Here is a 14,764-nt window from a genome sequence, read left to right as displayed (position 1 = left end):
TACTGCAGTCTCCACTTTTTAGAGTCTTTGGAGATCTTTGGAGAGCTGCTGATTCTATGCCTAACATAGTGGTGTGAACAAACCGACCCAGTGTGCTGGTCCTCACAACACTGGAGCGGGGAACCCATTACAAGCTTCAGCTCAGATGTGGGATAGGGGATCACTGAGTTATAAGATGGTGTCTTCAAACAGTACTTCCTGTCTGGCCATTTTCAGATACACACACTTGGTGTCTTGCTTGTTGGGGGCATGGTTTTCCCTTCTGATGTTCCATCTCACAGAACACTAAAAGGAGAGAGACAAATCCATTCTTAGATTCTCTTACTTTCAACATCTTCTCAGCCAATTTATTTGGTTATAGAGCTTTCAATTCCCTGGATTCTAGGAGATTTTCCAGCCTATCTCTAAGAATTTAGTGCCAGATTTTCAAAGTTTTAGGTGCCTAGCAATGAAGAGAAGCACCTAGTGGGAATTTCAAAAGTGACCATGCACCTTACTCCAGAAATTAGGGGGCTGGGCATTTTTGGAAATCCCAATATATGCTTATATGCATCTTCAGTCACCTAAACCTATGCAAATCTGGCCCTAAAACGTCTAGTAGAAATTCAGTTGCCCAGGATTGGGTTTACAAGAAGGCATTTACTGAATATCTGACAGACTAAGAACTGATGCCTGAATCAAAGACTCCCTTAGGATGTGAGGTTACTGTGCTCTTTTTCCCTCACCTCAGTTACATTGATTCTGAGATGTCTCATGAATCCATAGTTTTTCCAGCTCCACAGTGTCTGTAGGAGAAGCAGGCCCCAGTTTTGGTGTCAGAGGATGTGACCGATGGTCTGCAAAAAGGCTGTTTATTGATTTCAAAGCCTCTTTGCAAGGCAAAGAAGAGCTGTGTGTAACCATTCTTCTTCTGCAAGGAATGAATGATGCATTATGATGTACCTACATAGAAAAAACTGAGTGCTGTAGGTCTGCTTTGGATTTAGTGCTCCACATAAAGAGTGATAGAAACACCTAGGGATCCCCATCGTTAGCTTTACCAACCCCAAGGTCCAGTGGAACCATGAGGTCGAGCAACTGACCAGGCCTCAGTAACCCAGCTTCAATTCCTCGCATCTTGCAAGGGAATGAGAGGCCTGCATCAAGTTTTTCAAAAACAACTAACCTGGAGCTCTTGCAGTCACTAAGAGTTGAGACATCCATCGCCTACACTTACTGGTGTGCGAGGTTTGCTTTCTGATCACAATACAAATGAGGCTTGCCTGGGTGGCCAATAGGGCTAGCTGACATGGGACAAAATGCTGTCTGGCTGTACTAGCACCTTCAGTGATGTTGTACTCAGCTCTGGGGTCCAGAGACAGAGCTCTCTCTGATGTCCAGAAGCATTCCTAAGTTACTCTCCTCTCTGTGCTATGGGTGTGTAGTGGGGCAAACTGCCCCACTCCCTGTGAGAGTGGGCTGTGGCAGGTCAAGGCGCCTGCTCAGACAGGGAGCCAATCAAAGCAGGGCCGCCCAGAGGATTCCGGGGGCCCGGGGTCTTCGGCGGTAAGTCGGCGGCGGGGGTCCTTCCGTTCCGGGACCCGCCGCCAAAGTGCCCCAAAGACCCACGGCGGGGACCCCCCACCGCCGAATTGCCGCTGAAGCGGGACCCGCCGCCGAAGTGCAGCCCCCACCGTGGAACTTCGGGGCATTTCGGCGGCGGGTCCCGGAACGGAAGGACCCCCCCCCCGCTGCCGACATACCGCCGAAGACCCGGCTGCACTCCGGCGGCGGGTCCCGCTTCGGCGATAATTCGGCGGGGGGGTTGTCCTTCTGTCCTGGAGAGGAAGGACCCCCTGCCAGCGAAGACCGGGAGCGAAGAAGCTCCGGGGGCCCGGGCCCCGCGAGAGTTTTCCGGGGCCCCCGGAGCGAGTGAAGGACCCCGCTCCAGGGGTCCCGAAAAACTCTCGTGGGGGGCCCTGCTGGGCCCGGGGCCTGGGGCAAATTGCCCCACTTGCCCCCCCCCCTCTGGGCGGCCCTGAATCAAAGAGGGGCTTATTGTAAGCCAATCAGGGCCCAGATTGGAGGGAGCCAATCAGGGCCAGGCTCAGCCATATATAAAGGCTGCCCAGAGCAGGAGCCAGCAGTCTGTCCCAGGCCTTTGAGAGGGGAAGGTCAGTCTCCAAGGGTGGAGATAGCACTGTGGACAGTGCAGTGCTGGCCAGGCTCGGGGAGGCTAGAGAGCTTGAGCCCATAGCTGCCAGGCTGCAGGCCCTGAAAGGAAGGGCCTAGTGGGTGCAAGGGGCTGTAGGGGAAGTGGCCCAGGGAAGCAGACAGACGAGGGGAGAGAAGGAGGACAGCGAGGCTGCCGACAGAGGGTCCTTGGGCCTGGGTCCCCCACTTCACCCCTTGCAGTCACCCAAACATTGGCCATAGGGAGTGGCCACTGTACTACGCCAGATCCCTAACAAGAGGGATTGGACTCAGAGGGCGGTTGGACATGGTGGCTGGGGTGTGGGACTGCTGATCACCGACCCCCAGAAGGGGGTGCAGATGGACTAAGGGGGCACTGCCGGAGGGCAGTGGCCTCGAAGAGGACACCGCCGAGAAGGCAGCAACGCAGATCCAGAGACAGCAACAGAGGGCAGAAAGATGGACGGGACACCACCAGGAGGGGGCGCTCCACTGGACAGAGCTAATTCCTGGAGTCACCAGCAAGAGGCGCCAGGTGATGAGTCCCCACCCCGTTACAGGGTGCATCGAAACTACAAGCAGCAAGCACAAGACACAGTCTTAAAAGACAATTATTTCCATATATTGATCTGCCCCTCTGTACATACCGCTGACAGGAGTCCCAGACTGGAGACCTCTGCCCAAAACTTCCAGCAAGTGCTCAGTTAAATGCTTAGATGTCATGGCTACTCTTCCTGGATATCTGGGTGATGACCCTCTGCACATGCACCTTTCCCATTTCTTCAGTGCCTCAGGTTAGAAATTCTCAAATCAGGGGAAGGAACTAAAGGGTAGTTGGTGCCACCTCCCCTTTGATACCATCAGATCCCTTCTCTCAGAATGGGAGGAAGAGATGAGGGTGAGTAGCCCCAATGAACAAAGCTCTCATCCTGGTGGCTAATGATGCACATGCCTTGATGAGTATGAATATGCAGAGGCTCATTTCAAAGTACTCCAGTTACAAATACATAACCCTCATTTCTAAAATGTCATATTTTAATGCTACAATTTAACAACTTGAGTGATGATAAAACAACAGTGCAACAGTTCAGTGTCCCACACTACAATGCCCAGCACAGTGCTTGGGCTGCAGCAGGAATGCAACACCAATTCATGGGGTTCAGTAGACTCCTCTACTCACCGGTTCCACTCACAAGCTGGTGAGGTAGGAGTGGGGATGGCCCAAAGCCTGAAGTTGTGTTTGGTCCTTTCACGGGCAGTGCCAGAGAGAGATGATTTATTGAACCCTCTGTGACCACATGAGGGTGAGGCACAATGTGGCTTTTATTCTGTTTCATTGCAGGGGGCGGGGGGAGGATTAAAGGAAGAGGGAGGAGGAGACATCTTACCAGACATTGTCAGTTTTGGTTTGGGAAAAGATGGAAAGATGCTGAGCAAAGAAGGATGTAAATTCAGTAAAGACAAGTGGAAAGTACGACACTTCAGTCGGAAAAAAACAAATACACAACTACAAAATGGGAAATAACTGGCCGTGTGGTAGTGCTGCTGAAAAGGATCTGGGGGTTATAGCAGATCATAAATTGAATATGAGTCAACAATGTGGTGAAGCTGAGAAAAAGGCTAATATCAGTCTGGGGTGAATTAACAGAAGTGCGGGGATAATTTGAGTCATGGGGGATAATTGTCCTGCTCTACCCAGCACACACTGGTTTTCTGGAGCAAGATAAAGAGCTCAGTGGCTTGGAAGATTGAGTCCTTCATGACTTGCATGACATTCCGAAGAACACTAACACTATCAATTTAGGAGTAAAAAATCTTCCTTTTTAAGAGCAGGATGCAGAGGTGAAGGTGGGCCGGTGCAGGCTGGTATGGGATCCCGGTAAGAAGTGGCCTGTACACAGCCGATGTTAAAGCACTTCTGCAGCCGCACTTTAAGGACCCTTTAACATTGCTGCCGCTTTTGTACTCCCCCGCCCCGCCCCATTGGGAGCCCTACTGGTAAGGTTCTTAAAGCACTTTAAAGCAGTGCTTTAAGGACCCTACCAGCAGGGCTGTCAATGTGTGGGGGGAAAGGGCAGCTGCCCCAGGGCCCAGCGATTTAAAAGGGCCTGGGGCTCCCAGCCACCACTGCCGCTACCACAGCAGCTGCCGGAGCCCTGGGCCCTTTAAATCACCGCCAGAGCCCAGGACAGCACAAGCCCTTCTGCCCAAGGCCCCACCCCTTCCCGGGGCCCAGAGCCAGGCCCTCATACTGGTAAGTCTTTAGACTTACTTTCACCCCTGGCAGGATGACATTGCCATGAAATGTGATGTGTTCTTGTTAAGGACCATAGAAGTTATTTTAGGCTGAAGTAAAAAGGTAACCTTTACTGACTGGCAGATTACTCTCTTTCTCAGCATCTTGTGTTTGGTAAATTGGATAAGAAGATCTTATTTTGGTACATATGTGGAGCAGTAACTAGAAAATTATCTTCATGCCTAGATTAAATACATTATTTCTGTTTTCTATTTCAGGAAGTTGCTGGGGATCACGTGATCCTGAAAGAAGTAAGAAATATTATAGACAGTTGGGTTGCACAGGGAGTAAGTCAGGAGAAAGTTTATGTACTTAAAGTTTGGCCTGGGCCTAAATATCTTTCTGAAATAGGGGTCCTCAGTCTAAACACCTTTGAACTTTGGTTGTACTGGGAGTGAAAAGATACTCAATATATTTAAACAATACTGGAAAGTACATATAAAAAGCTATATTACAAGGAAGTTATTTAGGTTGTAAAGTCAAGCCCTTCAAAGTTAGACAATGGCAGACATACAGTTGCCAGAGAAATCTTAATTCTGTCCTCTTGTGTATCCATCCTGTGCACTGAATGAGACAGAGGCCCTGTGGAAAAAATAGTATGTGATCACATAATTAAAGACTATATCATAATATCTGAAAGAGAGAGAGAGACTCCAATAGCTCAATGTATTTAGGTTTACAAAGAGAAGGCGAAGGGGTGACTTGATCACAGCCTATAAGTATCTATAGGGGGAACACATATTTAAAACTGAGCTCAGCAGTGCAGCAAAGAAGCTATAACACAGTCCAGTGGCTGAAGGTTGAAGCTAGACAAATTCAGACTGGAAATAAGGTATACATTTTTACCAGTGAGGATTATTAACCAATAATAAAATAGAATAAATAATCATAATTAGCCATTGGAACAACTTACCAAGGGTCATGGTGGGCTGGCTATCATTGACAATTTTTAAATAAGGATTGAATTTTATTTTAAAAATCTGCTCTAGGAATTATTTTGGGGAAGTTCTCTGGCCTTCGGCCTACAGGCTTCTGGTCTTGGAATCAATGCATCTGTGTATGCACAGGCAACTGCAAATCTGACATTTCCTAACTTTCAACTGCTTGATTTTGGCACTTAAATAACATTATTTTAATGCAAAGTTTTTTCTCTATATAATTACATAAGCTTGATTTAAAGAAACAAGTTTCAGGAACTTCTGTGATGAGCAATTGTAACAACTCCTCCATGATCAGCAAGGTTTGAATGCTGAATCTTCAGCACTGCAGCATACATCATGTTAACTGGCAGCAGGCTGTTGTTATTCCAGAGGGATGACTGGGTGGATGGGGCCACTGGTGTCATCTGATGGTTCTAGGATATCAGTGCAGGGCCGGCTCCAGGCACTAGCTTATCAAGCAGATGCTTGCGGCGGCAACTCGGGAGTGGGGTGGCACTTTCAGGGATTCGGCAGCAATTCGGCGGAGAGTCCCTCACTACCGCTCGGCGCGAAGGACCTCCCGCTGAATTGCTGCAGATCGCGATCACAGCTTTTTTTTTTTTTTTTTTTTGGCTGCTTGGGGTGGCAAAACCCCTGGAGCTGGCCTTGTATCAGTGGAGTGTGATCCTAGCCCTGCTGCTCCCTCTTATTGACAGACAGGATCTGTGATAGTTTCTGCCTTATATGGTGCTAGAGGGATCTGGGCTACTGGGGAGATGTGCAAGGTCAGGTGCAGACAAGCCAGCCCAGCTCGCTCCTACCATAGCTAAAGCTGCTTTGGGAACTCCTGGCTATACCCTGTGTTGGCTGTGCTGCTACCACTTCAACATCAGCCTGGTGGGGCTTAGAATACTTCTGTTTAGCAATTATCTTTTGGTCTAGCAACATTTTGCTGAAGAACAAATGTGAGAGAAAAGGAAATGGGGATTTTTAACACTTTTGTTACCTGTTTGAATATTTAACAATAGTAATATGAATGTCAATTATCAGGGTCAAATGGCCTTAATTTAGTCAAAGATTAACACAGAACAATATAGAAAGGAAGATTTTATAAATTACCTGCCAATCGGATAACTGGAGAAATGACTGTGGCTTGATTCATGCTTAAATCCTCGAAAACCCTGTTCTTATATACTGTCCAGGACAAAAAAATCTTTTCCCAAAATGATCTGTCTGTGAGTTCTATCCTAGATATGTTATCTTAACTAATCAATAAGCTAAAGACATCTGGAACTGAGCCATCAGTGACAAGTCATTATTCTCACTGACCTTAATATCAAACAGTGGTTTATTATGTCATCAATCACAGAACACATTTTATAACAAAAACTCCTTATCAAATATTGACAGCCCATCTCTGGAAATCTGGTCATAGTTACTATAGGTCAGGGGGATCAGAGCATGAAATTACAAACAGTCCATTGCAGATTATATATATTCCAACAGTTGGTCATCCCCTAAAAGTTAATCTGATTACAGAAAACTCTTTAGGTTGACAGGTACAGAGGACTAAAATTGTACATACAAAACATTTTTATTTATACACAAAAAGGATTTGGGTTTACATATAGATATTCTAGGGTTTAAAATGTACTAGCAGTTTATAGTTAAGTAAAACCCAAAAGAATTCCAAAGGAGATAGAGGGTTTTCCCCCAGCTGAATTTTAAGGGTTAATGCAAGCAATGGAGATGTTCGAGCTTCTCAGAAAAAGCTCACAAGATATTTTATAATAGAATTAGGCAACCTAAATATAAGGATCCATATCATCTCCAACCTCTCTGCTGTTTAAAATAACTAGTAGATAATGCTGAGGAAAAATACGGCCTAAAATTAATCCTCAAAGGAAACTGGGAGGCTAAGCCAGATCAGCTGCAGAGCAAGAGGACTCTTTATACTCTCTAGACCAGGATTTAAAGCACTCACCTGGCATGCAAGAGATGTGGGTTCAGATCCCCACTCTGCCTGACACAGATCCAGGATTTGAAGCCAGCTTTCCTACCTCCCCTAAACACTGTGCTCTAGGGTGTTCTGCCAGAGAACTGTCTCCTATTGAAGCTGTTCCCTTTTGTCTAAGTTACATAGTCATTGGAGCAAGGACTGGAAACTGGATCTCCCATCACCCAGGTGACTGTCCCAGCCACTGGGCTCGACAGTCACGCTCTCTGCTCCTTGCAATGACTATTGAAATATTTCCTGTGAAGTCAAACAGCTCCCACAAGGGAGATTGTGAGAAAAAGCCTGTCACAGAACACCCTATAGCCAAGTGGTTCTGGCACTTACCTGGCAGGAGTAAGATGTGTGTTCAAGTCCCTGCTCAAATCAGGCAAAGTGTGGAAATAAACCCTTATCTCCTGCATCTTGGGTCAGCGCACTAACTACCCCAGTGTTGCAGTTACTAGTGGCTCCCCCAGAGGGCGCTAGTCCCTACAGTGCAGTCCCTGGTGGCTCCCTCGAGGGGGATTGGTCCCAGTGGTGCAGTCCTCGGTGGCTCCCCCAGGGGGTGCTGGTCCCAGTGTTTCAGTCTCCAGTGACTTCCTCCAGGGCCCTGATCTGGAATGTGTGCTCTTGGGCAACCTCTGAGATTGCCTACCTGCTTGAGGATCCCACTAGAAATTATGCATGAGTCAAGTGCTGGGAGTTAGATCTTAGGCTGTTTTATGCAGGTCCATTGGCAGAAATAGTGGCTAGAGGGTCCGTGATGGGGCATCATTTGAGAAAAAACCTTGGGGGGCAGGGCAAAATAGAAATACACTAAAAAGGTTTAAAAAGTCAAAATTGAAATGAAATGTTTCAAAATTATTGAAACAAAATGTCAATTGATCTGAGCTGAAGTTGTTTTGGCTTGGTTTTTTGATATGTGAATATTTTTGAGATTTTTGACTTTTCTTCCCTTTTTGATGTGGGAAAAATTTCAAACCCTTGAAAACATTCAAGGAATGGAAAATCCATTTTTCAACCAGCTCTAATTCAAAGAACTACATCATTATCTGAAGGGTAACTCTTTGAACTTTCTAGCCACATCCTAAACTCTTCCAGAACAGTAGCAACTAATCCACAAAGTCATGAATCACAGGTTGGCTATGAGCCACAAATGTGATGCAGCTGTGGAAAAGACGAATGAAGTCCTAGGATGCATCAGGTGAGGTATTTCCAGTAGAGATAGGGAAATGTTATTATCCTTATACAAGGCACTGATGAGCCCTCAGCTGGAATACTGTGTGCAGTTCTGGTCTCCCATGTTTAAGATGAATTCACACTGGAACAGGTTCAGAGGACTATTAGGATGATCAGAGCAATGGAGAACCTACCTAACAAGAGGAGACTTAAGGAGCTTGCTTTATTTACCCTAATCAAACAAAGGCTGAGGGGAGATATGATTGCTCTCTTTAAATATATTAGATGGGTAAACACCAGGGAGGGGGAGGAGTTATTTAAGATAAGTGTTGATGTTGGCTCAAGAAAAAATAGATAATAGAATCATAGAATCTCAGGGTTGGAAGGGACCTCAGGAGGTCATCTAGTCCAACCCCCTGCTCAAAGCAGGACCAATTCCCAACTAAATCATCCCAGCCAGGGCTTTGTCAAGCCTGACCTTAAAAACCTCTAAGGAAGAAGATTCCGCCACCTCCCTAGGTAACCCATTCCAGTGCTTCACCACCCTCCTAGTGAAAACGTTTTTCCTAATATCCAACCGAAACCTCCCCCACTGCGACTTGAGACCATTACTCCTTGTTCTGTCATCAGGTACCACTGAGAACAGTCTAGATCCATCCAGATATAAACTGACCATCATCAAGTTTAGATTTGAAATTAGATGAAGGTTTCTAACCATCAGAGGAGTGAAGTTTTGAAACAGCCTTCCAAGGGGAGCAGTGGAGACAAGAAGCCTAAGTGGTTTCAAGACTGAGTTTGATAAATTGATGGAGGAGATGGTGTGATGAGATTGCTTACAATGGCATGGAGCCCATCCAGGACTGCAAATATCTCCCACAGCTAGACACTAGATGGGGAAGGCTCTTAATTACTGCAGAGATTTCTTTCCTGGGTGTCTGGCTGATGAGTCTCACTCACATGCTCAGTGTATAACTAATCCCTATACGTAGGGTCAGGAAGGAATTTCCCCCCAGGTGCCATGGCAAAGACCCTGGGACTTTTTCACCTTCCTCTGTAGCATGGGGTACGGGTCACTTGCTGGTTTAAATTAGAATAAAGGGGGGATTCTCTGTTACTTGAAGTCTTTAAATCAAGATTTGAGGACTTCGGTAACTCAGCCAAAGGTTATGGGGCAACTACAGGAGTGGGTGGGTGAGGTTCTGTGGCCTGCAATGTGCAAGAGGTCAGACTAAATGATTGCAATGGTCCCTTCTGACCTAAAATCTATGAGTCACTCATAACCCTTGAGTAGGTTCTTTCTATAAAGCCTGCCTATTTAGGGTCCTAATTTCCCCAGACCCTATCATGAGCGTGAAGGGATGGCACAAGAAGCCTTTTACCGCTGACCCTTTTTGGCCTCAGTACCAAAAGCCTACACCCTAGGGCTGGATTCAGAAACCGTCCCTGGGAAATGTCCTAATTGCAGTTCAGCCACCTGATACAAAGAACTGTAAAGGAATATGCTGCTGTGGGGGCCTCTGTGACAGATACAGTGTGGTGTAGCTGACTCTGAGCACCCTTCAGGAGACCCAGCACAGGAGCTATGCTGCTCCAGGGCAGCTGGGGCCATGGCTGGGGTATAGTGCAACCATGCATAGGAGCTGTTACAGTCAGTGTACTAGTTAGAGTAGCCCTCAAGCCTGCTCTAACGTGCATCAGGAACTGACCAAGCCTCCTGACCTAGGTGGGAGTATGGGCAAGTTTACATCCTTCTATCCCTGTGCCAGTCTCAGCATTGCTCCATGTTGAAGTAACAAAGTTCACACTCTTCAAGGTAATTCAAATTACACTGGACCCTCGCTAGAACATGGGATTTGGGATCCATGTGCGGTACCACGTAAACGCGGGAACCACATTAAAATGAATTGCAATTAAAGTAATTAAATTTGGGATCCATGGCCGCGACCGTGTTATATGCGAATTCGCGCTATATAGACGCGTTCTAGCGAGGGTCCGGTGTACTACCTAAACTTAAGGGCCTGAGTTGGCTTTGTGAGTGAAGCACAGTTTTAAAGCCTGACGTTGTTTGTGTATAGACTTTAACATAACATGACATAGTAGGGTTGATATTTTAAAGGGGATAAATAGGAGTTAGGCATCCAACTTCCAATGACTTTCTGTGGGAGTTACCCCTTTCTGCCTTTGAAAATCTCCCTCTAACTTTTATGTCAAGTATCATAAAACACTTTTATGTCAAGTGTTAGTCTGGATCTGTAAAAGCAGCAAAGAGTCTGTGGCACCTTATAGACTAACAGACGTATTGGAGCATGAGCTTTTGTGGGTGAATACCCACTCATGCATCCAACGAAGTGAGTATTCACCCATGAAAGCTCATGCTCCAATACGTCTGTTAGTCTATAAGGTGCCACAGGACTCTTTGCTGCTTCTAACTTATATGATATTTAATTGCCCCTAATAAATTTGGTCATTTCCAGATGGTGAGAGACCTGATTTTGTATTTCTCAATGCTTTTCTATCAGATAATTTTGTAACATTATTTCTTGATGATTTAATCTGATTAGACATTTGCTTATTTTTGCAGCACCACTCCTGGAGGAAAATGGTAAGTGACTATTGCTTCTGAAAATCTGAGAACAGCTCTAAAATCAGAGGGATATTGACTTTGCTCTTCAGTGGGTAGGCCTGCTTTATACAATGATGCTGGTGCAGCTTTATTATGTACGCTGAATAAGAAACAGATCTCCTTACTAGTCTTTGCAGAATGCCTTCATGTTTGTCCCTGTAATGGTTCTGATTCCTGCAGGGTCAGGCCCAGAGTTTCCAAAGTGCACTTGTGCCTGTTCCAGTCCCTGTGCTCTGGCCTAACCCCAACTCCAGATCCGTTCAAGCATAGGCATTTCTGGAGGCATCCAATGACTTCTAGGGATTGCTCTGGGGTAATGTGGCTTGGCTCCACTCCTTACCGTAGGCTGTGTCTAAAAGGTACAATTGAACCCCTGGTTAGGAAGAAGCACAAGCAAATGTGTTCAGTCTTTATCTTTTATTAGAATGTGTCTGACAAGTCACAAACCTCAGTACAAAGAAGATACATGTTAAGGCTCCATCTCCTGACATCCTATGTGTCCTCAGCTCCCTCTGAGTTCAGTGCGAGAGATGGGTATTCCAAACATCACTGCACTGAGTGCTTTGAGTCCATTTTGCTCACTTTATTCACATGACGACTCACTAGAGTTGGTTGAAAAGTCCTCTTAAAAAAAAATCAGAACAAAACATTTCATTCCAACCTTAAAGAATATTTTCATTTTCTTTCCAAATTGCCTGTCAATAAATCAAAACTTATATTTTCCTGAAAAAAAAAATCTTTTAAATGAAAATGCCATTTTAGTTGGATTTTTTTTGCCAGCTGTATCATGAGAAGGAAGAGCAGGATTTCATCTTTAATTTATTTAGTTTTCCAGAATAAATGTTTGTATATTTCAATCTTTGCTTTCCTTTTCAAAGACTGTCAGGGAGGGCAGCAGTGAGTCTGTGCTGATTTTTCATCAGATTCACACTTAAACTATAGAAAACAGAGATATTATAATTTCCATCCTGAACTCCTCCCCTCCTGTGATTACAGTGAGTGCATTTTAAAAAAAAACATTCTGGTTTTAGCAAAATTCCCTATATTTTATTTAGGGAATACAGCTAAATCTTCAGAGGGGTAGCTGTGTTAGTCTGGTTCTGTAGAAGCAGCAAAGAATCCTGTGGCACCTTATAGACTAACAGACGTTTTGCAGCATGAGCTTTCGTGGGTGAATACCCACTTCTTCGGATGCAAGCAGTGGAATACCCGCTTGCATCCGAAGAAGTGGGTATTCACCCACGAAAGCTCATGCTGCAAAACGTCTGTTAGTCTATAAGGTGCCACAGGATTCTTTGCTGCTTCAGCTAAATCTTGTAAAGTTAGGGAAGCTAAAACCAGTAGGGTTTCTGGAAGACCATAATGGATCAAATACTTGGCAAGGGGTAGGAAGGAGTGTCTTTTATTTATTTTTTTAGAAGAATAATTTCTATTATATTTTTCCTCTATAAGAGAATTCCAGATTTGTCATTTTGCCTGCATGTCCCTCTGAAGCCTAGAATATCTGTTGAGTCAGTGTGACATGATGGAAACAGCTACAAGTATGGCCGAGAGAGCTCTTTTTGTTCAGAATATCACCAGGTTCAATCATCACTGAGATCACAGTCTGTTTCCATCCAGTTTTGAAGTTCTCACGTGTTGAATTACTCCTGTGTGACAACATCAGAATGGGTTTTCAGGTAGTTCATATATATGGGCTCTTTGAAACGTCTAATAAAAATATTTAACATTTTTATGGGGCTTTATATGTACAAAGCATGTACAGACATTAAGTAATTAATCTGCACAGCCCTCCCTTGATATAATTGGACAAGTATTATTATCCTAACTATGCAAAGAAAGACACAAACAAAACCAAAGTTTTGCAGAACTACTCCTTAGTGGAACAGCAATATGCATCCTTTCTTTAGATGTACACCTGCAGAACAAAGACTTACAAGAAAGTGTGGCCCAGAGTTTTCTTTTCTATAGTCATATGACTAGCAGAGGTGGCTCCAGGCCCCAGCACGCCAAGCACGTGCTTGGGGCGGCATGCCGTGGGGGGCACTCTGCTGGTCGCCGGGAGGGCGGCAGGAGGCTCCGGTGGACCTCCCGCAGACGTGCCTGCGGAGGGTCCGCTGGTCCCGCGGCTTCGGTGGAGCATCCGCAGGCACGCCTGCGGGAGGTCCACCGGAGCTGCGGGACCGGCGACCGGCAGAGTGCCCCCCGTGGCGTGCCGCCGTACTTGGGGTGGCGAAATGGCTAGAGCCACCCCTGATGACTAGGCTGTTGCACTACCACTGGGACAACTCACATATTAGAGATTCTGCCCTAACGCTGGATATTGCTGCAACTACGTAACCTCAGGCCTGGAAAATAGAAAGTTTGATAAGCAGAAACCCAGTGTATTGTGAATCAGACCTCTCTGCTGTTATCTAACTTATGCAGGAACAACAGGCCCATAAAGTTGAAGAACTACTGCAGTTCTCCTGCATGAGGCAGCAGGGACACTACACAGGGGACTCCACAACTCTGCCTGTTGTAGATCACTTTAATGTTGCACACTGCAGCTCTCCCTGCAACAATGAGGAATGCTCAGGCCATCTACAAAACAAATGGATCCTCTGGCTAAACTGAGTCCAGAACTCACTGCCACAAAACACCATTGAGGGGAAAAGCTGAATTGATTTCTAGGAAAGGATTATATACTCACAGGGATAATAATATTTTTCAAACAGTGGTCCTTGGAGCACTAGCTGTTGGACTGGCCACATGATTCTGAGTCTCCTCTTTCTTTCCATCTGCTGAATTCCATTGAAAACAGCTAAAAATATATTAAATTATATCCCTCAAATTAGTTTTCCAAGTAAGCAATAACTGTGATTGTCACACGGAGGGATGGCTATTGAGGAAAAGTGTCCATGAGACAGTATCTCCATGAAGATGTGCCTTCACTATGAAAAAGTTTCAGAACCACTGATCAACATGTATACCCACAGTTACATTAGATAGGATAAAAGTGTACACAGTGTATTCTTACTTCATGGCAAAAGCTGACTGCTCACTGGCAAAGCTGGAAAGAAAATTCCCTTGTGTGCATGTTTATTCCACATCTGCCTCCTCCAGGGTTTCTTTCTTACACCTTCCTCTAAATCATCACAGGATGGACCCCTGGGCTGATCCAGTCAGGCAGTCCCTGGGTTCCTATCAAATGCTGTTGATAGATTTTAAAAGTGCATTCAGGAGTTTATCCATGGCTAGAAGGAGGTCATCAGTCATACACAAAAGCACGTTCTGCCTGCTATTACACTGTCTGAAGTATTACAGGTTGAGTGAACCTGTATCAGCGTGTTATTGAAGTATCTCATAGACCATTTCTTCTCATTCTTCTGTAAAAATACAAGGTTACAGCCTGTGTAATAAATTGTGGGTTTATTTAATTTTAAGAAATGGTTCTGAAGCAGAGGCCTTATAACCACATTTGATAGTCTAACTCACAGAGGATTGTCTGCAGCTTCCTCCAGTGTACCTCAGTTAATGACACTAGATGGAAATGCTCCACAGACAGCTGTAAGGTTTGAAACGTGAAGCTATAGCTG

General features: G+C 45.4%; 1 protein-coding gene across 1 annotated transcript in view; it reads left to right on the top strand.

Annotated features, from left to right (window-relative positions):
• LOC123345434 (butyrophilin subfamily 1 member A1-like) overlaps positions 1 to 14,764 on the top strand; it is a 37,936-nt gene that overhangs the window by 14,223 nt on the left and 8,949 nt on the right. Inside the window, exons 6-7 of the mRNA XM_044982315.1 lie at positions 4,687 to 4,719; positions 11,145 to 11,165. Coding sequence (XP_044838250.1) covers positions 4,687 to 4,719; positions 11,145 to 11,165 — 54 coding nt within the window. The remainder of the gene's footprint in view (positions 1 to 4,686; positions 4,720 to 11,144; positions 11,166 to 14,764) is intronic.

The sequence above is a fragment of the Mauremys mutica genome, chromosome 12 (genome assembly GCF_020497125.1).
Source record: "Mauremys mutica isolate MM-2020 ecotype Southern chromosome 12, ASM2049712v1, whole genome shotgun sequence".
Taxonomy (NCBI): domain Eukaryota; kingdom Metazoa; phylum Chordata; order Testudines; family Geoemydidae; genus Mauremys; species Mauremys mutica.
This window is presented reverse-complemented; position numbering and strand designations above follow the sequence as displayed.